Source organism: Cololabis saira, chromosome 1 (assembly GCF_033807715.1).
Source record: "Cololabis saira isolate AMF1-May2022 chromosome 1, fColSai1.1, whole genome shotgun sequence".
Classification (NCBI taxonomy): Eukaryota; Metazoa; Chordata; class Actinopteri; order Beloniformes; family Belonidae; genus Cololabis; species Cololabis saira.
The window spans coordinates 46699876-46724666 of record NC_084587.1 but is presented as its reverse complement, the minus strand read 5'-3'; the positions used below and the strand labels follow the sequence as shown (position 1 = coordinate 46724666).

The 24791-nt window shown below is 42.8% G+C and overlaps 1 protein-coding gene across 1 annotated transcript in view; it reads right to left on the bottom strand.

Moving 5' to 3' along the window:
- rasal3 (RAS protein activator like 3) overlaps positions 1-19926 on the bottom strand; it is a 38463-nt gene extending 18537 nt beyond the window's left edge. Inside the window, exons 1-5 of the mRNA XM_061718794.1 lie at positions 19036-19926; positions 9808-9950; positions 9584-9662; positions 4703-4776; positions 4523-4596 (exon numbers count right to left, since the gene is read on the bottom strand). Of these exons, the coding sequence (XP_061574778.1) occupies positions 4523-4596; positions 4703-4776; positions 9584-9662; positions 9808-9950; positions 19036-19669 (1004 nt within the window). The 5' untranslated portion in view covers positions 19670-19926. The remainder of the gene's footprint in view (positions 1-4522; positions 4597-4702; positions 4777-9583; positions 9663-9807; positions 9951-19035) is intronic.
- Positions 19927-24791: the final 4865 nt, after the last annotated feature.

Genomic DNA, 24791 nt, shown 5'->3' with positions numbered 1-24791 from the left:
TAACACACCTGGGTGCACGTTACGGTTCGGGCTGAATTAACTGCCGAAGGAATGGCATAATTTGCGCCAAAGTGACAGGATTAATTCAAAATGGCCGACTTCCTGTTCGGTTTCTCGACATGACGCCCAGAGACTTTTCTTTAAGTTGTGACATGATACAGGTGTGTACCGATTTTCGTGCATGTACGTCAAACCGTATCGTGGGGCTTGAGGCACAAAGTTTTCAAGGGGGCGCTGTTGAGCCATTTTGCCACGCCCATTAATGCAAACCATGAAATATCAAATTTTTCGCCAGGCCTGACTTGGGTGCAAAATTTGGTGACTTTTTGGGCATGTTAAGGGGGGCAAAAAGGCCATCACTTTGTCAGAAGAAAAATAATAATAAGAAGAAAAATTCCTGCAAATACAATAGGGCCTTCGCACTGAAGGTGCTCGGGCCCTAATTAAAGCTGCAAGCAGCGATGAACGGGCCCTCGCACTCACGGCCACCGCCCCCCATAAGGATATAAGAAATGACACTACCCACGACTCTCTATGTCAAACCATTAAAAAGTTATAGCAGAAAAAAGGGACAACCAATCAGAAGAAGGGGCGGGGCTAATTCAGGCCAATGAAGGTCAAGGACTCATTACAGAGTCCCATGACACCACCCACAACTTCCTATGTCAAACCATTCAAAAGTTATGGCAGAGAAAAGTATTCTAGGGGGCGCTGTTGAGCCGTTAGGCCACGCCCATTAATGCAAACCATGAAATATCCAATTTATCGCCAAGTCTGTCTTGCATGCAAAATTTGGTGACTTTTGGAGAACTATCAAATATGGACCAATCAGATTTCAAAATGGCCGACTTCCTGTTCGGTTTTGGCCATGGCGCCAAGAGACTTTTCTTTAAGTTGCGCCATGATACAGGTGTGTAGCGATTTTCGTGCATGTACGTCAAACCGTATTGTGGGGCTTGAGGCACAAAGTTTTCAGGGGGGCGCTGTTGAGCCATTTTGCCACGCCCATTAATACAAACCATTAAATATCACATTTATCGCCAGGCCTGGCTTGCATGCCAAATTTGGTGCCTTTTGGGGAACTATCAAATATGGACCAATCAGATGAAGGGGGGGTGCGCTTGTTGGCGTCTAGCGTCGCCACGGTAACACTTTTGAAAGAGAAAAGTAATGCGTGTAGTCGCAGGATGGAGACGCACATTTTGATGTATAACACATCTGGGTTCACGATACGGTTCGGGCCGTATTAATTCTCGAAGGAATGGCATATATTGCTCCAAAATTACGCGATTAATTCAGAATGTTCAAAATGGCCGACTTCCTGTTCGGTTTCGGCCATGGCACCAAGAGACTTTTCTTTAAGTTGCGACATGATACAGATGTGTACCGATTTTCGTTCATGTACGTCAAACCGTATTATGGGGCTTGAGGCGCAAAGTTTTTTCTATCTGAATCGATCAGATGAAGGGTGGGCGCACTTTTTGGCATCTAGCGTCGCCACGGTAACGCTTTTGAAAGAGAAAAGTAATGCGCGTAGTCGCAGGATGGAGACGCACATTTTGATGTATAACACACCTGGGTGCACATTACGGTTCGGGCCGTATTAACTGCCGAAGGAATGGCATAAATTTCGCCAAAATGACGCGATTAATTCAAAATGGCCGACTTCCTGTTCGGTTTCTCGACATGACGCCCAGACACTTTTCTTTAAGTTGTGTACTGATACAGGTGTGTACCGATTTTCGTGCATGTACGACAAACCGCATTGTGGGGCTTGAGGCACAAAGTTTTCTAGGGGGCGCTGTTGAGCCGTTAGGCCACGCCCATTAATGCAAACCATTAAATATCAAATTTTTCGCCAGACCTGGCTTGCATGCAAAATATGGTGACTTTTTGGGCACGTTTAGGGGGGCAAAAAGGCCTTCCTTTTGTCAGAACAATAAGAAGAAGAAGAAGAATAATTCCTGCAATTACAATAGGGCCTTCGCACTGAAGGTGCTCGGGCCCTAATAACGCGAAGAATTCCTACAGATACAATAGGGCCTTCGCACTGCAAGTGCTCGGGCCCTAATTAAAAGACAAAATTATGGGCATTTTCCATTTTTGTAATCTAACACTTGAAATTTTTAACTGGACACTTTTTTAAAAACACTTTCAATATAAAGCGACACTACGTAACTTTTCCACCTTAATATCATATTTCCAGAGTCATTGTGATGGTACATCAACTTCCAACAGGTTTAATGACACCTCTGTCCTGGTCTGAGGGGTCTGTATCGCCTTCACTGGCACTATGTAACTTTGAGGAGCATGGTAGGAACCCTGCCACACTAAAAAACTACAAATCGTTACGACTTTGACTGCTTTACGGCATACGTCACTTCCCCCTCCTTCCCGATTCGCAGTCGAGATGAAAATGGGCGGGGCTTGGAGCGCAGCTCCGCAGAAGCTGTTGCTGCGTTGTGGCTGCAGCAGCTCCACACAACAGACGTGGGGAAAAGATCCTAATGGTTTAACTTTTCAACGGTTTCCTGCTCGGAGGCAGAACCACGCAGGCCAAGTATCTGCTATAACAAAGTAAAAGAGTGAAAGAGTCGTCGGCTCGCTTTGGATCGCGGCTGTAACGACCAAACACACAGTAAAGCCTGAATTATGGTTCTGCGTTAAATCGACGCAGACCTACGGCGTAGGGTGCGTGTCGCCGCGTACCCTACGCCGTAGGCTCTGCGTCGATTTAACGCAGAACCATAAACAGCCTTAAACCACAAACACTCACACAGACGGGTCGGATCAAAACACGGGTTTTATTCGCCACTTCTCCAGCTAAACCCAGTTGCTGGCCAGCTCTCTGCGGTGCAATTAACCCCAATCTTCAGATAAAACTAGTTTGTTGAGGAAAAAATATTAACTCTTATTTGTAGCTGCAGAGGAAAAAAATAATCTCACGAGGAAAACAATAATATTGCTCACGCCTCGGAGCCTCTTCCGCATAATATAGCGGTCAAAAAAAAGAAAAGAGAAGTAAGAGGGATACAAAACATGTACTGTATGTTGTACTATTATACTAATTTATTGAAACACATGGCTCTTCAGTAGGGATTAATTATTATTATTATTAATAATAATTAATAATCATTATTTTCCATATACCGCTCCCTGGCTTCCTTGTTTAAGGTATCCCGGTAAATTCCAGTTCCTTTCCAGCAGTTTAACATCTTTTTTTTGCGTTCTGTCTGTTCACTTGGTGAAACAGACAGGCCCCCAGTCTCGCGCTCAGAAGGCACGCCGATTTTTTCCAGTGGCCAGCCGCGGTACTGCAACAAAAAATCCCATGGGGCCCAGAAAGCTTTTTTCCCATAGACCGCAATAGTAAAAGAGAAGCCACTAAAACTGTTCACAGGACACCTCCAGCTGTAATCACCGGCAATTACTAATCTTTGTATTCTATATTTTTAAGTCATGGACTTTATATCCGTCAAAAATGTTTTATAACGGCCAGAAAAGTCAAAGAAAAGTCTCTTTCTGGGCGTGACGTCACGGCTGACGTCACAGCCGTGTCCGTGCCCTCCACGGATGTTTTATATTAATATATATTATGTAATTATATTATATTAATACATTAATCATATATGTGATGCTATACATGTAATAATATACATGAATTAATATATTATTTTAATACATATTATATTAATACTCGTTCTCATTGCCCCGGGGCATGATGGGAGGGCCCAGAGCATCATGGGAGGTGACTCAACTGCGCATGCTCTATGGGCCCGTGTACCAGGAAGTAAACCAGGAAGTCCGAGATTTTTTCGGCGGATGCGCTGGCTGAGCAGAATGCATTGAAATGAATGGGCGGCCATTTTTGGCACAGTATCCAGTTATATAATAGATCCATGGTCTCCTCTCATCAAAACAAATGCACGCGACGGGACAGGAGTTTTCCGGCAGTACGCGCTGGTGCTCATGGGAAACGTAGTGTTCTTTCTGGTAAAACAATACCGCTTTTGTCCAAAAGATGCCGCCAAACTCAGAAAAGCTGAAAGTTACGTTGTGCTGCTTTAAACATGTTAATTCTTCGTCTATTTATTCATATATCGAGAGATTTAAGCACGTTATGTTTGTCTATCATTATGACCTCGGATTGGAGTAAATCACATTTTTTTGTCAAACTAATGCAGACATTCAGGTGATAAAAGAGGTCCAGATATGTTTTCCTGCCATTGTACATAAAATCTTTCTCTTTTTAAAAAAAAAAGATAGATTATTTAAGATTTACATATGCACATCTGTTATAAACATAGTACTAGAGCAAGAGGGAATTGATGTTGTTTTCCTGTACTGTATTTTTATGATATACATTTTCTTTCTTCAGATTTATCTAAAAGCAGAAACAGAGATTTGTGTTGGTTCTTGTTTCTTACGAAACTGCATTTGGCCTGTTAAGAAGCTCAACTGAAACGGTGAAATCTGCTGACTTGATGAGCAGATACGCCCGAACCCGACGCCGATGAACTACCTGCTTCCTATGCTGAGCCCCGGGCTGAGCTGGGTGGTGCTGCTTCTTTTAGCCAGGCGTCTCTTGATCAGCCCCTGAGGGGGAAGAAGGCAGGCATGGTGCACGAGCGCAATTATGTACTGCATCAACAGGAAACCCAGAGCAAGCAGAGATATGATGCACGGTAGAGGCAGCACTCACCCTCACACCTCCGTCGTGGCTCTTCGGCCGAGGGCCGCTGGCCCCCGACATTCCCATGTGGTCCGGACTGCATTCTGAGGATGAGGACAAGCCAGGTTAGCCAAAGTTAAACACCTTTCCAGCTGTCTATGTATGTTTGTTGAAATGTTGACTAAACCATTTGATTCCCAGCTGTTTAGATGACCTTTTATTTATTTTTTCTTATATGTTTGTATCCTGATTTTTTCACCCAGTGCTCCTATAAAGCCTGAATTATGGTTCTGCGTTAAACCTACGCCGTAGCCTGACGTGCACCTCCCAAAAAATGTAACTACTAACTACTAACAGACCCAACGCAGACCGAGAGGGCTGTGATTGGTTTGCTTGGTAGCAATGCATTTCTGGTTCCGGTTCGTGAAACAGTAGTGAACTTTCAGCGCTCTTTTTCTTCGTGTGTGTGATTATTTTTTTTTGGGTTGTTTTGATTTTTTGCACAATAGTGTCCTTATCTCTTTGATTCACTGTAACCGGAAAAGCCGGAAGCTAAACAAAGTTTAGGAGAAGTCCGAAGGGTTCACGACGGCGTCACGGCAATGGCGTAGGATCTGCGTTGGTTTAACGTGGAACCTTAAATCAGGCTTAAGTCAGTCCTGGGCATTGCTCCCCCTCTGCCAACCCCGGAGGGCCCTGCACTTCCGGCCAGATCCTCCCCACACCATGTGGCGCCCCGGTTGGCCAGAGGAGGCAGTGTAGAGCCCTGGGGCCTCATCTATAAAGCTTGCTTGCGCACAAAAAGGGCTTGAAAGTCGCGGAAGCCACCGTCTACGCAAAGGCTGGGATCTAAAAAGAAAAAAATAACCGAAAAATCTGCATATCTTTACGGCTACCCTGACCCTCCCGTAAGAATTTACTTAAGACACGGGGAACTGGCGACGCAGGCTGTGAGGTGGTGAAATGAAGCCAGATTCATGTCATACTCTTAATAATGTCATCACATATCACAACATATATCAGACTTATAATAAAATAGCGCTGATCGTGTTCCTCTGTGTTTGAAACACAGCGTCAGTCAGGACTCTGCAGCTGCTGGAGCCACGGTGACACACCGGGAACCTCCTCTTCACCCACCGCTTTAGGACAGAACAAATGAGGGGCTTCGTAGAGCGTTTAGGGGCTCAACGGAGCCCCTCATTTCTTCCCTAAAGGGACACAGATTTTTTAATATATATAATGAGTTTATACTATTTATTTTTCTACTTTTACTGTGACCACAAAATAATGTAGTTTTCCTGTCCTCCACCTCATCCACAACATCTCAATCTCAGATCCCAGTGAAATTCAGTGGCACGGTGGCTGGATACTTCTCATTCATCCTGAAGCCAAACAGGCTGCAGGAAGCCACTGCGCATGCTCAGCAGGCTCATTCATATGCAAAAACATACCATTTTTGGTATGAAGTGGGCGTGTAGAGGGCGGGATATGAGGCGGATTCAGCTGAGCAACCTTCCAGCTGGACTGTGATTAATGAAGCGAACATTGCGTGCAAGTGTGCGTGCACATGGTTTTATTGATCCGGATTTTTTTTTGCGCCCGCATTTTCAGCTTTTGGGTGTACGTGCACTTTTAGTATGAATCCTACGCAGTCCATTTTAAATGAGGCCCCAGGACTGCTGCATGTTTTTGTGAGGGTAGCTCATATTAGCTACCAAGGGAAAACGGGGAGAACATGCAAACTCCACACAGAAAGGCCATTTTGCCAACCCCACCCAGGGTGTGGGAGCCGAAGTCATGGGGAGGATTGAACCCAGGACCCTCCAGCTGTGAGACGGCTGCACTACCAGCTGCGTCACCGTGCCCCTACATGAGCTTTTAAAAACATTAGTAATGACCAGGGGTCGGCAACCCGCGGCTCTAGAGCCGCATCCGACTCTATAGCTCCACCCTAGTGGCTCCCTGGAGCTTTTTCAAAAATGTTTGAATTTTTTTTCCTTTTTTCTTCTTTTTTTTCTCTTTTTTTCTCTTTCTTTCTCTTTTTTTCCTTTTTTTTTCTTCTTTTTTTCCTTTTTTTCTCTTTTTTCTTCCTTTTTCCTTTCCTTTTTAATCTCAACATTTCGACTATTTTTTCGACATTTCGACTTTTTTCTCAACATTTCGACTTTTTTCTCGAGATTGTACTTCAACATTAATTTCGACATTTCGACCTTTTTCTCGACATTTCGACTTTTTTCTCGATATTTCGACTTTTTTCTCAACATTTCAGATTTTTTCTCTGCATTTCGACTTTTTTCTCGGTATTTGCCTTAATTCCAAGGCTTATACATACAAGACTTCTCATTTTTTGAGGCTCCAGACATATTTGTTTTTTGTGTTTTTGGTCCAATATGGCTCTTTCAACATTTTGGGTTGCCGACCCCTGCTCTAGACAGACATAATCAAGGCATAAAAAGAACTGCGGTGTTCCTCAGGGTTCAGTTTAAGGTTCAACATGTTTTAATATTAACCTGCTTCCTGTAGGAGACGTCAGCAGGAGATATCAGTTCCCACAGTTACAATGACACACAACTTTATCGCAACTATATCGCTGTGTCTCCTGATGACACAAGTCCAGATAAAAGCCTTTATGGCTGTGTCTTTGATATCAAACTATGGATGGGAAATAAGTTTCTACAGCTCAGTTAGGACAAAACTATGGTCTTACTCATTGGTCCTGAAGATCAGAGATAGAAACTTCAGATAAACCTATAGGCCTTGGCATGGAGTCCAAGAAATCAAGTGGAAAACCTCGGTGTGATTCTGGACTTGATGCCGACATCAAGACACCATGATATTTCCTAATTACAGTTACTTCAAAATTCAGCAGCACGTTTTCTGAATAAAACAAGAAAGAGCGCGCACGTTACACCAATTTTAAAGTCTCTGCACTCAGGATTGATTTTACATCATCCTTTTACTAGTTTCTGAAACTTCTAATGGATTTTGTCCTTGTTATCTGTCAGAGTTGCTTATATTTTATGACCTTCGTCAGACTCTCAGATCTGGTGGAAAACGTTTTTAACTGTTTTTTTTAGTGTAAAAACTAAAACATATGGTGAAACCTCCTTTTACTAGTACAGCCCACGTTTGTGGAAAGAGGACCTGAGAACAGCTGAAAGTCTGCACGACTTTAAAAGGCAACTCAAGACTCCTCTTTTTAATTTTTGCTTTTACAATTCTTAATTTATGATTTAACAATATTTTAGAGTGTTATTGTTATTTGATTTATTTATATATACATCTATGTTCATGTATAATTATGTACATATTTATTGTATTAACTCTGCCCACATTTTCAACTTGTATTAATTGGTTCATTTATTCATTTATTATATATATAGCCTATATAATTTATCCATTGATCTATTTAATAACTAATATCCTAATTTTAGAAATGTGCCTGCTATTTATTTAACTATTCACTCACACTTTTTGGAAAATGTATTTCAGTTGTCTTTCTTGAGGGTTTTCTTAAAAGATGCTGTTTTTTTCCAGTCCTGCTCTGGTTCTGTGTTTTTATTAAGGTGAATTGCTGTGTTCATGCGTGCGATTGCGATTATTGCGTTATTGTTTGTGCTTTTGTTCTAGTTATGTAAAGCACTTAATGTTGCACAAGTTGTATGAAAAGTGCTGTACAAATAAATATTGGTAGATTGATTTTACACCACAGGTATTCTGGCTGGTCAAAGCTCATTAACTAATACAGTGATGATGACTCCTTTACATGTAGCCAGAGGGACTTTTGCATCTGATTTATTTGCCGTGTTTTGTGGGGTTGTGATAAGAGCTGTTAAGGAGTTTGTTGTTGGCTTCGACCATCAGATGATTCTGCAGACTGAGATGCTCTGATTGTCTGCTGCAGGCCACACACTAACTACACTATTCAGGACTACATGTACAAATGATAACAATAAATGATGACAACTATCATTTATAAGAGGTCGTCTCCAGGGTTCTGCTTCGTGGGAATTGACTAACATAAAGCTCATCTGCTCTTTTTCTGTTATTAAATATTAAGTTTCCAGTTGTCACGAAGATAATTTCCACACCTTTGCAGAAGATTGCAGTTTTACTAAATAGGCTACTGTCATATTAAGACACAGGATGTGGGTTTGTAGCTGGAGGCTGATGGATGCGGAAACACCAGCCTTAATTATAAATTATTCCAAACACTTCAACCTTTTAAAACATCTCATTTGATAAAATTAGAAAGTTGCACTGAGCACGTTTCCTTTCATTTCCATTTCTACTATCTCTACTTGAGGCATCTAATTAAAAGCAAATTCAATTTTTTCATTCAAAGCTACGAATCACCACAATCACAAAGTTGAGATTGCTTACCCAGAGGAGCGCCACAAACAATCCAGCGTCTAAACCCCATCATTTAGTCCACAAGTGTGCCACAGTCTTGTTTCCTCCGCATGTGGCTCTTCAACATTTGCCGCCTCTGTTCATAAACGTATATCGCTACGGAAAGATTCAGAAGAACTAACGCAAGATGCTCATTTCCAAAGAACAGCAGCTCGACTTTGACGCAAATCTCTGTGCTGCACGGAAGGAAGATTCTGACTTTGCCCTCCCCGTCTTTTTCTTTCTCTGAGTTTTCATTCGACTGCTAGAACACCCCACCATGATGCTATCTTCCTCCAGAAAAAAGAAAAAAACACGAAGAGGAAGCAATTTGGCAGTTACTCTCACGAATCAACATCCAGCCATTTCCTCTGTGACTGCATGCCGTTTCATGCGGTATCATCACAAAGGCTGAGGTCAGAGGAAGGTATGCGTTGCTTCACTGCATCAAAAAAACAACCAACAAAGGTGGATGTCGCACACTTTAACTTGTGTGTGTGTGTGTGTGTTTTTATTGACCTCCGTCGATTTCTGTGAGGTTTCGCATGCTGGCGTTGGACAAGAGGCTGCTGACTCGGCTCCGCATCCACATCGTCGGCTGAGAAAGACACACACCATCATTACTGCACTCTCCATAAAGACAGACACATCAGATCAGATTAAACTGTAGCTTCTCTTTAGAGTGGGGATACAATGCTGTCCGGGGAAAGGTTTGGAGTGTGTGCATGAGTGTGTATTGGTACATCATCCTCCTGAGAGATGAGAATCTGTCCATCTTCAAGGATGCAGCTGGAGATGTCCCACAAGGGGACCTCCTGAGCCGGGGCCCAGTGCAGCCTCGGGAGCTCGTTTGGGTGCGCTGACGTCACTCCAGCTTCATCCACTTCTGCCACGCAAGGGAACATCACACACACGGACACACACACACACGGACACACACACACACGAAGAGATGCTTAATGAGCAAGATGAAGTCAAATTGGGAGTACATTCTGTAAAAATGAATAAAACGTTAAGGGTTTCCTTCCATCGGAGGGGATTTCAGTATGGTGACGGGCTCTGGAACAGCATAATTGGAGGCACATGTGTGCTCCTTGTTTGTTCGTCATTTTTGGTAATTATGGCATGATGACACTTATCTCACACTGTGTTTGGCTTTTTACTGATGCTATCAGGTTTTCCATGACTGGCCGAGTTATGCATATCCTGTGGTCTTGTGTAGTTTTCCCAAATGTGCACATCCTTCATCATGTCTTTGCCTGCTTTTCAGTTCTTTCAATTTTTCTTTGATAGCATAAACAGAACTAGACTATGTATATATATATTCTTACACATCATGGGTTAAATGAAGAATAAAAAAACAATACAGAGGTGGTGAGAGGAAGTGTTTTTCACAACAAAACCGCCTTGCATAACATTTGTTCAGCAAGAGCTCTTAAAGTAACCTACAAGTGTGGTAAACACTGGGCACATTATTATGTATTCTGCATCCACGCATAGAGCTGAAATGGGGAAGTTTGGGACCAACCAAGCAACTAAAAACACTGTGTATACATTATGTTTAGTCTAATGCTAAATTGTCATTTTTCGGACCAGTGTATCTTTCTCAAATGTCTGTGACATGTTTTAGTCAAAATACTACAGAGATATAGTGCCAGAGCTCTCTTTAATGCCATGAATGAACAGCTTTGATCACAGTTTCTGGTTTGAGAGGGCGGGACCAGCCATTCACGTCACCAGGGTTTAAGTACCACTAGCCAGTGTCTATATGTGCCCACTCTTTTTCTTTATCTTAACACTGTTTAATGTCAAAGTAAAACTTTCAGACTAGAATTCATTTAGTTTTAGTTTATAGTTTTGAGTATGACATGCTTTCTAACACCTGCAGTGTTTAATTTACCATGGTAAATGAATGAAAAATGTAGGGTTTTTACTCTGAAAGTTCTACTTTGACACTAAACGGTGTTAAAATAAGACTAAAATGAGTGGGCACATATAAACACTGTATAGTGTTAATTAAACACTGGTGATTTTGCTGTGAATCGGCTGCACCACCTTTTCCAGAGCATTTTAAGGCCCATTTCTACTCCACTTTTGTGGGTTCGTACTCATACTCTTGTACATTATTTGTGTTTGTATCTTTGTTAAGCAACGCATCCACCAGGGATCAATTACTTACTCATAGAGGAAATTATTCTTCATGTCTTTCTATTGTAAAACCTGGTTAATCTGTTACATTCTATGTGATTTTATCATTTCCAATCTAAAGCACCCAGAAACTCCAAAAGGGTGGGTATTCTGAACTGCTGTCTGGCGCATAAACACAAACAACAGTCAGGACGTGCCCCCCCACATCGAAGATGGAGGGAGACTACTACACCGGTGATGAACCCATTGGAAGGGGGACACATGTCCCCTTTTCAGGCTATGCCTGGCACCCATGGGTGCAGGCCCGCCAACCAGGGGCTCACCATCCAAGAAAAAGCCCCCAGGCTTGGCTCCAGATGGGGCTGGTGACACTCAGTACGTTTACATGCACTAACAGAAACTCGAGTTGTTGCCTTAATCCGACCAATATTGAATTTTAAAAGCCATGTATACACCTTAGTCGGGCTGTAATCGAACCAAACTGAAGCTCTTGAGATCAAGCATTTAGTGCCAGATAATGTCCTAATTCGAGTTATTTCGCCATGTATACGCAACCTACGCTTAGCAGAGCTAGCGACTGCCCCCAGACTCCCCCTTCCAGAACTGACGACACTGCAAATGCCAGAATATCAACACAGTAGGAAAAGAAGAAGGTGAAAAACAAAGAACTAACTGGAAGAACGTCAACGCAAAAGTGCGTGTGGCGCCACCTAGCATCGCAGAGTCGAACGCTCCTCACTCAATAATCGATTGTCTTCTTGAACATGTATACTTGGAATTCTCGGAAACCCCAGTTCAATCATTAGCTCGATTTTGGTCAATAGCTCAATTAAGATGTGCATGTAACCGCACTGTTTTTATTAATCATTACGGGGCTTTTGAGAAGCACTTTGTTTGTTTGTCTTGGGTGACCCTACCTGGGCAATAAAGCCCCAGACAACTGAGCTCCGAGGATCACTGGACATTGCAGGTCGATGACCGACTTAGTAGTTGTGTCATTGAACTTGTGGCCAAATGTCTTGGACACTTGGAGGAAGAGGGGAGTGAAGCTGTCAACTGATCACCACTCCGATGCTGGGGGAGGATGCCAGTCACACCTGGTAGGACCAAACGTATTGTGAGGGTCTGCTGGCAACATCTGGCAGTGGGAGCTTCCACTCCCATCTCTGGCAGAGCTTCAACCATGTGTTGGGGGAGGCGGGGACATTAAGTCTGAGAAGATGCCCAGGACTGTTACTTAGGTATGAGCACTGGGTGATGAAATGGGTAAAAAAATCGGGGATAAAAAAAAAATATTAAAAAAAAAAAAAAAAAAGTCTGAGAAGATCATGCTCAGCTTGTTGAAGCAGATTGGATACGAGCAGTGAAAATGAGTTCCCTCCGCAGGGTGTCAACAGGGTGAGAACAGTTAGGTCTCACTGTCCTCTCACTGTGATACGCACTTTCACATTGGTCTCCAAAAATCTTCGATAACACCTGTAAAAAGTGGATAAATTTGTCTAAAGTCCCTCTTTTGAAAAGAAAAAAAAAAGTTGCAAGACAGGTCTGAAAACTTGCTAAATATAGTGACAAAGGTGCTAAAATGGCAACACTGTTAACAAATAACTCACTATGCTTAATACAGTCGTGTTGCTCTGCTTCATCTGTAAAATTACGCATCAAGGCTAGGTATGAAAAGACGGAGAAATCAATGCAACACAAGTGGTTTTCCATTACAATTTTTTGCAAATGCAAAAAAAAAGGTGACACTTTGGAAACTGTGACAGAGGTGCCGCTGCAGGGGGCGGTGTTTCCGAAGAACTGTGTTTTTCTTTTCATGAGCGTAACTCTCCTCGTTCTCTCTCCGTACTCCGTAACTCTCAAAATCTCGTCAGATCTCGACCTCGAAGAATATGGACGAAAAAATCTTGAGCTATAGACAAATAATTGTAATTGCCACTACTGTTGTAACAAAATTAGTAAAGAGAAAAAGAAGGCAACGGATGATCATTCAAATGGTTTTAAAAAGGCAGAGCCCTGATGTAATGCGGTAATGCATAGTGATTGCTTACTCTCATTGAGTTACTGTATTCATCAAATCAATGAGTGGATGTGCCAGAAATTTCTCCAGCTAAATGCAGAAAAGACAGAGGTGATCATTTTTGGCCCTAAAAATAAAAGGGAACAGATCAGTGCTCACCTTGGCTCCATGTCATTGACAGCTACAAATAAAGCCAGAAACCTGGGTGTAATTATTGACTCAGACCTGAACTTCAACAGCCATCTAAAGTTTATCACTAAATCTGCCTATTACCACCTAAAAACATTGCTAGAATTAAGGGGATTCTGTCTAAACAAGACATGGAAAAACGTATTCATGCATTCATTTTCAGTAGGTTGGATTATTGCAATGGCATCTTTACAGGCCTTAACAAGAAATCAACCAGGCAGCTGCAGCTGATCCAGAACGAGTCCTTACAAACACCAGGAAACTGGACCACATTACACCAGTCATGAAATCACTACACTGGCTTCCAGTGAGTCAAAGGATAGAGTTTAAAATCTTACTGCTGGTCTACAAAGACCTGAATGGTCTTGGACCAAAACACATGCTGGATCTGTTATGGCGCTTTTCCACTAGTACCTACTCAGCGCGCCCCGGCTTGGGACGGCTCATCACGCCTCGTACCGCCTCGTACCGCCTCTACCCACCTCTACCCGCTTTGTTCTCGTTTGTTTTTCCACACACAGGTGAGAAATGGGCAGGTTGGGGTGAAGCTGCTGTGACGTACTCGATTGCGCAACCGCTTTGTTTGTGTCGGCGCTGATGAGAAATCAGCTGGAGCCGCGAGCGGCTGAGAGTAAAACACAGCTCCTGGTGGATCTGATCGTTCCTTATCGCCCGTCTACATCCCTTTTTTAATTCTCTCCTCAGCCACCAGGTTTATGAACATCTGCACCTCAGAGTTGGATCACCAAACAGACGTTTGAGCTTTATGATAAAATCGCCGCGAGTCGCTCTCGCGCTGACTCCCGCTTCCTGATTCAAACGTCTGACGGCCCCGCCCCCCGACCAATCAGTGGCGTGTAGGGTGGTAACGTCAGATCCAGGGTCGACTCAGCCGCTCAGAACCTCGGCAGCCTCGGTACAGAAAAAGTATCTGCTTGGCACGGCTCCACCCGTCTCGGCCCGTAGTGGAAAAGCGCAAGACGGGGCGTGGCGGGTAGAAGCGCGCTGAGTAGGTACTAGTGGAAAAGGGCCATTAGTTCCCTATGAAGCTCCCAGACCCCTGAGGTTCATCTGGATCTGGTTTGTTGTGGTTCCCAAGAACCAGAACCAATCAAGGTGAGGCAGCGTTCAGTTATTCTGCTCCTCACCGGTGGAACAAACTTCCTGTAGACCTGAGGTCTGCTCCAACTGTAGATCCTTTAAATCAGGCCTAAAAACATTACTGTTTACTGAAGTGTACTCTTAAACTAAATACTTACCTGCTCTACTGCTCTTACGTAACAACTTGTGCTTTTTATTATTTTACCTCTTTTCTTATCATTTTATTTCATTGTATTTGTTATTTACTGTTTAATTGTGTCTTGCTGCTTTTAATGTTGAAAGCACTTTGAATGACCTTGTGTTGAATTGTGCTATACAGATAAACTTGCCTTGCCTTGCTTTAAGTAATGTTGTAGCACAGCTTCATCATAAAAATGAGACCACTCATGATAACTTTGGACTGACCGACTACTTCACATCCAGTGATGCTGGAGACGTGCAAATGCACAAAAGGTGTTTCCATTACACTTACGTGCTAAACTGGTCTACTAACATTAAAAACCACCTCACGAAGGTTTTGGCCTCATTCAATATTTTTAGGGAATTTAAAGGTTTTTCTGTTACAGGGTTTTCATTGCGGTATTTAGGTTTTGGTGATTGAAACTCACACCAGGCAGAAGACTGTCTGTCTCTGTTTCAAACGTGGAATAACGGTAAATGACTTCAGATCCACTTCTGAGGTAAAACAGTCACGGCGTGATCAACATCTAGACTCCGCTTGCATTCACCGTTCAGGAACTACAGCCATTTTAAGCAAAGTACCTCTTTTTTCAAGGGCTCAACAGTATTCGGGCAGTTGTGTCAAAAAAATGTAATAAAGCAGGTGTGGCCCAGTCCCTCCTTACCTCAAGACAAATAAAGCATATTAAAGGCCTGGGGTTGGGAAGAGATACTGGGTTGGCATTTTGAAGCTGCTTGACTAGAACTACCAAACAAACATGGCAAAAAACTTTTGTTATATCACAGTTTTTTTCATAATATCCCTTTATTTGACATCACTGAAACAAGTCCAGCCTGTCTTAAATGTCCAATGTGTAACGTAATTTTTCAGATTTTTCAGAAATTCAATAAAATACTTGTGAGTTCATTTACATGGAGTCATGGGGACAGTGCAACAGTGTTTCTGTTGCTTCCTGCCGCGTCTCCGACAGCTTTTTCAGCCGTGCAGACTTCAGGTTTTGACTCAGTGTTAGTCTAAGCTCTGTCTTTTTTTTTCTTTTTCCTCTTTCACGTACACCACAGAATTTCTCAGTCGTTTTTGAGACTCGTGCTTTAACACCGTTACTGGGAGGGGCTGATGATGCAGGTTGATGAAAGTCTGAAGTTATTGGTATTTTTATTTTCCCGTAAATCAGAAAGGAAGCATGTGCCCTCTGTGTCTAGCAGAAGAAGACGAGCCGTCAGACTGCAGGCTCAGTGAGGATGTTATTTGAAAAGAGTAGAAGTGGGACTTTTCCAAACGTCCTCCGCTCCGGCTTCACACTTTCACAGAATTTGTTTTTACTTGTAAATTTGGCTTCCAGTTAATTTCGTACATAGAAGTAATAATAATAAAAAAACAATAATATTACCAGGGTCAAATCTTTTTTTCTTTTCTTTTTTTAAATTCTTTATCACATTATCAATGTAATAATATAATATTATCTTTAAAGGAGACATATTATGACCTTTCTTTGAAAGCTTCTTCCTGGGTTTTAAAGGAGCTTGAGGCCGGATTGTGGCAAGATTTATGAAAAAAATCTGTATACATTTTAAGTTTTGTAGTAATAATGTCAGATGAAGCGTTCCAAACCCAAAAGAATGTTTCCTCTAGTGCATCTCTCCTTTGCCTTAAACAGGCTGTGTGCTGCAAAATGTGCTGCAATTCGGTCCCGAATTTCCCGCGCTGGGCTGCGGATGTGACGTCACATGACGCTGCATGTGCGTTCTCCCCGTTCTCCCGTGCCGGCTTCACTGTTGGCTGCAGTACCCCCAACGGCCGTCGTGGTGAAGGGTGGCGCTAGAGAGTCTCATTTCTTAAAAGGAGCCTCAAGCTCCTTTAAATGAAATGTCTGTGACTTGTTTGTGGGCAGCAGTGGCTCAGGTGGCAGAGCGGGATCGAAGGGTTGGTGGTTCAAACCCTGCCCGCTCCCCCCTAGTCATCTGTCGTTGTGTCCTTGGGCAAGGCAATTCCGCCCTCCTTACTACATAATTTACCGTCACCAAGTATGAATGAGGAGAGAAGGAATAACGTGACCATTGTGAACGTATAGAGAAATACCAGACAGATTCAGAAGTAGAGCTTCCCATTCAGTCACATCTTTATAAATCTGTTTATGTCAGCCAGTTTGTAGGAGGTGAAGTTTAGTTGGTAGTTAATAGTTGATGGTTGACCATCCCTCTGCTGAGGAGTGTGTTTCCTGCGTAATCCGTGTTACAGCTTCATTTTACCCACTTGGAAGCTACAGGAAATGCAGAAAGATGTGAAGTTGGCTGGAAAACTGTGAACTGTGGATAATCCCAGTCTGATTTGGGTCTGCGATGTCACAATACCAAGCAAAGGCTCCTTGAATTACATGTTTTCAGAACCAGGCATTCCTAGATAAAATTAGAAAATGTATAAACTGTGTGGTTTCTTTCTTTTTTTGGTTGTCACTTTATCCACCCAAATATGTCATCTTCTCTGGGATGTAACTTTCCGCAGTATGAACCGTTCAAGAAGGTTTGCAAAGAGTCATTGCAATGCCACTTTGACTTGAATGAAATTATCGTTTCCCTTATTTTTCCTTTTCAATAAAAGAGGCAAAACATTAGCATGAAGCACTGTTTTCTCAGGAATGAAAGTTCCTGCGGCCACGATTAAATCACAGTTACTTTGTTCAAAATATAGTCAACATTTGAAGTGGATCAAAAACAAACTTACGAGTTTTGAACACTATCCGTTCTTGTCTTGGGACAACTTTGATAAATTGTTTTGATCCACTTCAAGTGTTGACTAATGTAGTAAAGCGATAGAGTACAACAGCTCCCTTTTGACCCTGCCTTTTTCAGCTCTCTTCATAGCAGCAGGTTTGAGGGGCGGAGTCAGTCTTTCATCCCCACTCTCCTCCGTGGGGTGAAACCATAGACTGTATGAAGTAAAGGATGAAGCATGAGGTCACGTGACCCATTGGTTTCTGTAGGCCAGTTTTGAAGCCCGTTTTTCTTTGTGCGATGAGCAGCCATGTTGCTTCAGAAGCCGATGGAAACTTTGCTCCCAGCCCCTTCAGCCAAACCCCGCCGATATACCGTTTAACATGTTGACTCGATAGCAAAATCAAAAATGACTGCAGATGGGTGGCTGCTTCGCTAAGCGTGGTAGCGTGACCAAAACGGGTTTCGAACCAGGGTGTAAATATGTTTATTTCTGTTCTATAGTTGTGCATTTTAACATGGGAGTCAATGGAGATTGACTCGCTTTTGGAGCCAGCCTCTAGTGGCCAGTCTGGGAACTGCAACAGAACTTGTGAAATCAGTGTCACAGCCTGATGTAGATGTGAATCTGGATAGAAATAAAAATGGGAAAACTGGATAATTACAGCCTGATCTGGGTCTGTGATGTCACAGAACCCTGCAAATTATGGCGCCTCTTCTCAATGGCATATCTTCAGACCTTGTTCGTCTCAAATAAAGTTTCAGGCCTGTGTTTCTAAAGTTTTCAATTAAAGTAATAACAGCGTTGGAGTATTTGGGCTGTAAGAACAGTTTGTGTCAAGCAATAAGACACTTTTCTCATTACAGGTTCCTTTTAAAGAAGAGTTGTTGGAAAACTTGGCACAGTGCCCACTGGGAGATGTTGTCCGGAGTGTTAGCAGTGTCTTCAAGATCTTTTAACTTTTATATGATCTGCTTTTTAGCCAGAAAAATGAATTTATTTTTCATCTTCTCACCATGATGCCAATGTGATAAACCACATCCTGAGAAAGCCCAACCCATTTCTTCAGAAGAGTTTTCATGACCCTACCCTGATGTCTCCACCGACCAGCATGATGAAAATTATGATTCCTTAAGAATGTCATGCTGTATTAAACCAACTCCTCATCTTAGAGCTTCAGAATTACCGTTAAAGTTGAAAATAAAGTTTTACTGTGAAAAATGTCCCAAAACCCAGAGAGTCTTCAGAGAATCACAGCTCTTTTTCAGATCCTGTTTAAGATGCTTCTCAGCATCAGCTTATGTTTGGATCGTCAGCTTCTCACCTCGTTTGAACGCAGATGTGAATTCATCACATGGTAATGTGAAAAAGCTTACACATGCTGCACACAGGTGTGTGTTTCATCAGGTGATCTGACATACCGTAATAGGAAATCATATTAACCACATTGGTTGAGAATGTCCCCGACAAATGAAGCACTGCTTAGTTTAAGTTTTAAAAGGGGATTCACCGCAACTGCTATTTGATGTGCAGCGTGATCAGCAGTCATCGGCTGCTGTGATAAACTTGAAGGTGACTAGGGAGCAGATGATGTGAGGATGATGATGATGATGCTCTTACCAGGCAGTAAAGCGTGCGTGCTGTTGCGACTCTGCAGCCGGGGCTTCTTAAGCTTCTGCGTTACGTTCCACAAGTATTTTTTAAAGAGCGCCCCTCCGCCTCCTTTCTGCGAAGGGTCAGTGGAGGCCCCCCCCGGGGCCTCTGCAGCCGCCCCAGCAGCAGGTGAGGATGCTGCCGCCTGCGTCGGGCTGGTGGGGCTGGAGGACGGAGGCACAGCCGAGAAAAGGGATCCGGGAGGCTCGGAATAGGCCCTCCTGAACGGGCTCTTTCTGGTTACTCCTGCCCATTTATCAGGCTTGGTTCTCTCTCCACCTTTGACAGCGACAGCAGAGTTCTTCTCTCCGGGGTCCTCGCTCAGGGCTTTCCGCCAGTTTTGCATTTTGCTCCATTTATTGGTGGAGGCCTTCTGAATCTTGTCGATGGTGGACGTGGAAGCGGCGGTGCCTCCCTCTCCGTCCTTCAGTTCGTTGAGCGCTCCCTTGGAGCCGGTGTGCCACTTGTACGTGTTGAGGGGGTCGGCGGCTTCGGATGTCTGTGGAGCCTCACCAGGGAAATCCTTTTCTCTCTCTGCTGTCCCTTGCTCCTTCGATGGTTGCAACGCCGCAGGCTCTGAATCTTTCTCCTCAATGCCCATTGCAAATTCTTAGCGTGGGACTCTCAATCCAGGTTCCATCAACTATCTACGGCCTGTTTCCCTTCTGATGCACTTCTCTCTTGTAGGTCGTTGCATGTGCTATGGCAGATGAAGTCGTCCTCTCTGGTTCTAACGCTCTACTTCTCTCATTTCCTGCCTTTCAAAAGTCATCCGTCAACAACATGAGCGTAGCTGCTGTTTCTGCGGTTGCTGCTGCAGCACCAACTCCTCAGTCAGACAGGCTGCGTGCTTCCTCATTAGATGCCCCTGAGAACTTCACCTATTTACCAAAATCTCTCTGTTTTGGTCTGCTCTTTCATCTAATACTTCCTGTCCTGTCCTTCCTTCCAGTTCTGCTTTTTTTCTGTTGTGTGAAATCAACCCCTCTTGAACGAATCTATTCTTGCATAACTGAAAATATAACTAGATATTATAGTCTCAGTGAGTCTCTGGCAGGTTTGCTGCAGGACGTTAGCAGCCCTATCTTTACCCTAACCGAAGAATACTTAATGGAAATTTGTGTTTCGTGTTTTTTTATGTTTAAAATACAAGGACAACATGTTTCCCCATCTTATAAAAATCTGCAAGGACATTTGTAGTCTAACTGCCACCATCTATCAGAGAGAGATAAGTATCCACTTGTTCTTGGGTACCTTGGGTGTGTGTGCATGTGTTTGTGTGTGTGTGCACGCATGACAGTTAAGATCACTTTCCTGTCTGCACTTCCTGCTCGGATCAGTTTTTCAGACTCTGAAAACCACTTCCTGCTCTCATGCTGCTCTCAGCTCGAGTACACCTGCAGGATCTTTCTTTCCTCCGGCCGTCCACGGGGCCTGAGTGGAATCGGCCCATGTTTGAGCTCCACCTCCCTCTCTGTAACATCCCTTTGAAAAACCAAGAACTTGTGGCCTAAGGCCGCATATCTGCATTAGTTTGTGCATGTTAATGTGATGTTTTATTTAAAATCAGTTGCATAAAACTGCAAGTCACACTTTCGGTTGTGTTCGGTTGTGTTCTGGTATTGAAATGGTATGAGAATGATATTCAAATTGACTGCAGAGCTACAGCTGGAAGTGACATGTTTTAATGCCAGACTTGACAGATTTTTTGTTATATATGGAAATAGATTTAATAATTTGTTATGTTGATCTAGTCTACTTAAAGTAACACTCTAACTTAACCTTTGGCCTTGTCTTCTGTTAGCCTGTTCTGAAACATTTCCATTGTCGTCTGTGAGTTTGTTTCTTCATTTGTCTCTTAGTTTTCAGTTGCTACTGTTGTATTCCCTCTTTCAGGTTAATCTAGTCCAGTCTTCTTCAGTCCTGGTCTTCAGCAAGACCCCCCTGTATATTTTAGATGTTTCCACCCTCCAACATGCATATTGAAATGAGGGGGTCATCATCAGCTCATCAAAGTCTGCACAAATCTGACAAAAACCTATCCTAAGTCATCTTTCTCCTCAGTGAACACAGGTTTTGTTCTAATGAGTGTGTTATTAGTTCTGTAGGTACTCCATCATGAATTGTAGTATTTTCTTCAAGTGTTGGGCTGAGGAATGTGCTTGATGAAAAGTTTAGTGATCAAAGATCGCAGCCCTGCTTTGGACTTGACTCTGTTTGCCAAATCTTTCCAGCTGTTGCACAGATGCTTCTGAAAACCCCAGCTGTGAAACTGGGCCTTCAACAGGCCTGCTTTGGAGTTTCTACCAGTCCGTTTGGGAACTGAATATTTCTTTAGATGAGCTTGGCCTGCAGGTGGCACTACAAAGCCATACATGTGCAAGTTGCTGTGACGCAGTGGCGGACCAGCCGACATCATCAGCTCATCCTGCGGATTGTCGTCCTGTTACCTGGTAACCATGTCATAACACTTTGGCACCTCAAAAGTTTACAGACGAGGCCATTTCCCTGAAGGATGGGATGTTTCATCCCTGGTAGGGCGGCACTTGGGTTGGCTCCGTCATCAGCAGCCTGCTGGGACCGTGTTGTTACCATAGCGACGCATCATCAGCGCATCATCGGTCCCTTACCCCCGGTTTCACGGGTGTTTCGGCCGTTTATCACATTCTCATTGTATTAAAATCACAACTCATAATTAAGATAAACCATTCAATTCAATTCAATTCAGTTTATTTGAGAAGGGACAGTGTACATTCATATACATTTAGAATTAAAAATGCAAATGCACCCAATTTTAGCTACAGAGCTAGTTTCCATTGGCAGTCCCCCGGCTAAAAATATAAAAGAGAAACAAGTTAAACAACAAGTTAAAACAAATACAAATAAAGCGTGCAAAAAGTTTCTGTTCTTGTTATTTTGTTTCTATTTAAGATAGAAGGAACAGGAGAACAACCTGACACATCAATCTTCATACTAACACGATCTTACAGACATTTACATATATTGCAATAGTGAATACATTACACATTAATACATTAAGCTAATATTTTGTTTATAAAGACTCTTAAGACTCTCCAAAATCTTCCTGAACAGGTATCTTAAATCAGATAATACAGAATTACTCTCATCCTTTATTTTGATGTGCTTCTGCAGTCACTAGTATGCTTTGTTTTCAATAACTTTGAGCCTTGGTGTTATTCAGGCTGAACATTTTTGTAAGCAGAACCAACATTTCCCTCGTCTTCTCTCCCAAACAGCCAGACAGAGGCAGTTGGGCCTCTTCAGTTTGCTGAGGTTTTTCTTGTGCCTCCCCGGAGGTCTATAAAAGTCTCCTTGGTCGTATTGACATTTAGAAAGAGATTGTTATCTTTTCAGCCACGTGGATCCCCTCCTTCTTGTGGTTTCAGTCATCGCTGGTGGAGTTAAGTGCCACTACAGGGGCTCCATCAACCAGCTCTACCATGTAATTGCTGCTTGAAGGCTGCTGTGCAGTCAGACTGAGTCAGGGGTCAGCCGGCTGCAGCGCGGGGGACGCAGCACTCGGCCCTGGGGGGCCAGAGGGCTCATGTGGTGCAGACTAGACTTTGTTGTCACCCGTCTGAGGTTTTATTATTCCACTAACTTGACATTCCCAGACATCTCCGATTACACTGAACTGAGCTCTCAATAAAGAGAAAAACTCAATAAACTTTTTTTTTTTATAATTAGAAGGATTTTATTAAAGTGATATGATCATCTTTTGTTACTTTCCAGAAAAGATTCTTTAGTTTTCAGAATTTCTCCAGGAATCTCATTACAAAACTTGACTAAGTTATCCTATTTGTTCTGTGATTATTATGTAAAAACATTTTAAACAAAAAAACCCTGGTAGTGACGGAAATGGATCTAACTGTTTTTCCCCAGTTAAATACTAAACTTTATTAATATACATTCCACCATGAATAATGACCAAATCAACAATTTATGTCTGTTGCTGGGGGAAGAAACCCCAGACATTCAGTAATGCAATAAAAGAATAAATAAATAAATAAATAAATATAAATACAATGAAAGCAAAGCAATGAGGCCGCCAAATGTACATAAAATATATAACAAGTTCTTTTTAACCAAATTATGCATCAATGAATGTCAGATATGAAGTCAAGGAAAGATTTTTTTTTGAAGCAAGAATATTTTAAAAGCTTATTTTCAGCCTTATTACAGTAGCATCCAAGAACCCCCTTATCTCACAATGCGAGAGGCCCCATGTGTGGAAAAATGACTTCTCTTTTTTGTTTGTCTTGAGTCAGTTCAGGTCACTTGATCACTGGGAGGCAGCAATAAACCAAAAACACTTTGATTCACCGGCTAAATGCAAGGCAAAAAACCCTCAAGTGTGTAAAGATGCACGTCGACAACACACGGTTTCAAAACCCGGAAATAATCAGCTGTGGGAATCCCCCACATCCAAGGAGGTTGATTCAAAACCTCCATCAAGGATATCCCTGCATTGTGCTGAATGTACCTGAGTTCCAGTTACCATCAAAAATGAATGAAGACAAGAAGGTTGGGGAGGAAAACAGGGTGCATGATGGGGTTTGGCATTTTGCCCGGACTTTAAGACGTAAACCCTGTTTAAATTCTAACGGAGGCAGAAGTCTCAGATGGCAGTTGTCCATATTAGCTCACACGAGCCGTGTGACTGGTTTACTAAGCTTCTTACATGCCAACGATGCGGAAACGATCAGATTCCAACACCAGCATTGATTACCTGTGGCGTGAAAGGAGCGTCTCCACTTACAGTTGAGGGTTTGGCATTCCTCCCAGATTACACACCAGAGACTGAAGAACAGCTGATCGAGGCAGATCAGGGCAGATGCATGACTTCCCTGTGTTTGTAACACTCACTCAGTCTTTGTTGATTAACTTTATTCTTAAATGACTGACTACATTGAAAGGACACCTCTCACCTCAGTGCTTTTACATTGCAAAAATATAAATAGATACATGAAACATTTGTGTTATATAACCCATTTAGTAGCCACGGTTAAGGGGATCAGAAATAATTTGAGTTTGGACTCTTTCGACTTTTGCTGCCCTAAATCCCCGCACTCTTCCTGTTGCTTACATCAGCAGAGAAACCATCAATAAATGTCGATGTGTTCGTATAGCAGGCGTACATGCGCTGGTAATAACACAAACACCCCCATGTTTGCCGGATGGCATGTGTGTGTTTTGCGTCATGGGCTGATTCTCTCTCTCACTACACCTTCTTTTGACAATTTCCATTGGGGATAACTTTTTTTTCCATCGCTCCACTGACGTTTGCTCAACAAACTGTTTCACTTCTAGAGTTTTGTTTTTCTCTGAACAGCAGCCCACTCTTTTGCTTTATGTTTACCAGTGCTTTGCATCACGAGTTTTCTTCTGGAGAAATTACTAGAAACATGCACAGACTCACCCTGGAGAGGATGAGTAACCACAAGGAGGGTTTTCTTCCACATGTAATTGATTTCCTGCTCATCCTCAAGACTCATTTGCCCTTTTCTACTTCTCCTGTGTGCACTTGTTTTGTTTTCGTTTTGTTGAATTGACATCGTACCAGTAGATGATGTCATGTACAGCTCTATTATCTTCTGAACTTGTATGGAAGAACAGCTTGACCCACACAGCTGCATGGCCTGTTCCATGTACAGATCTGATGTTGTGAGGTATGACGCACACCAATCAGCATAGGCACCAAG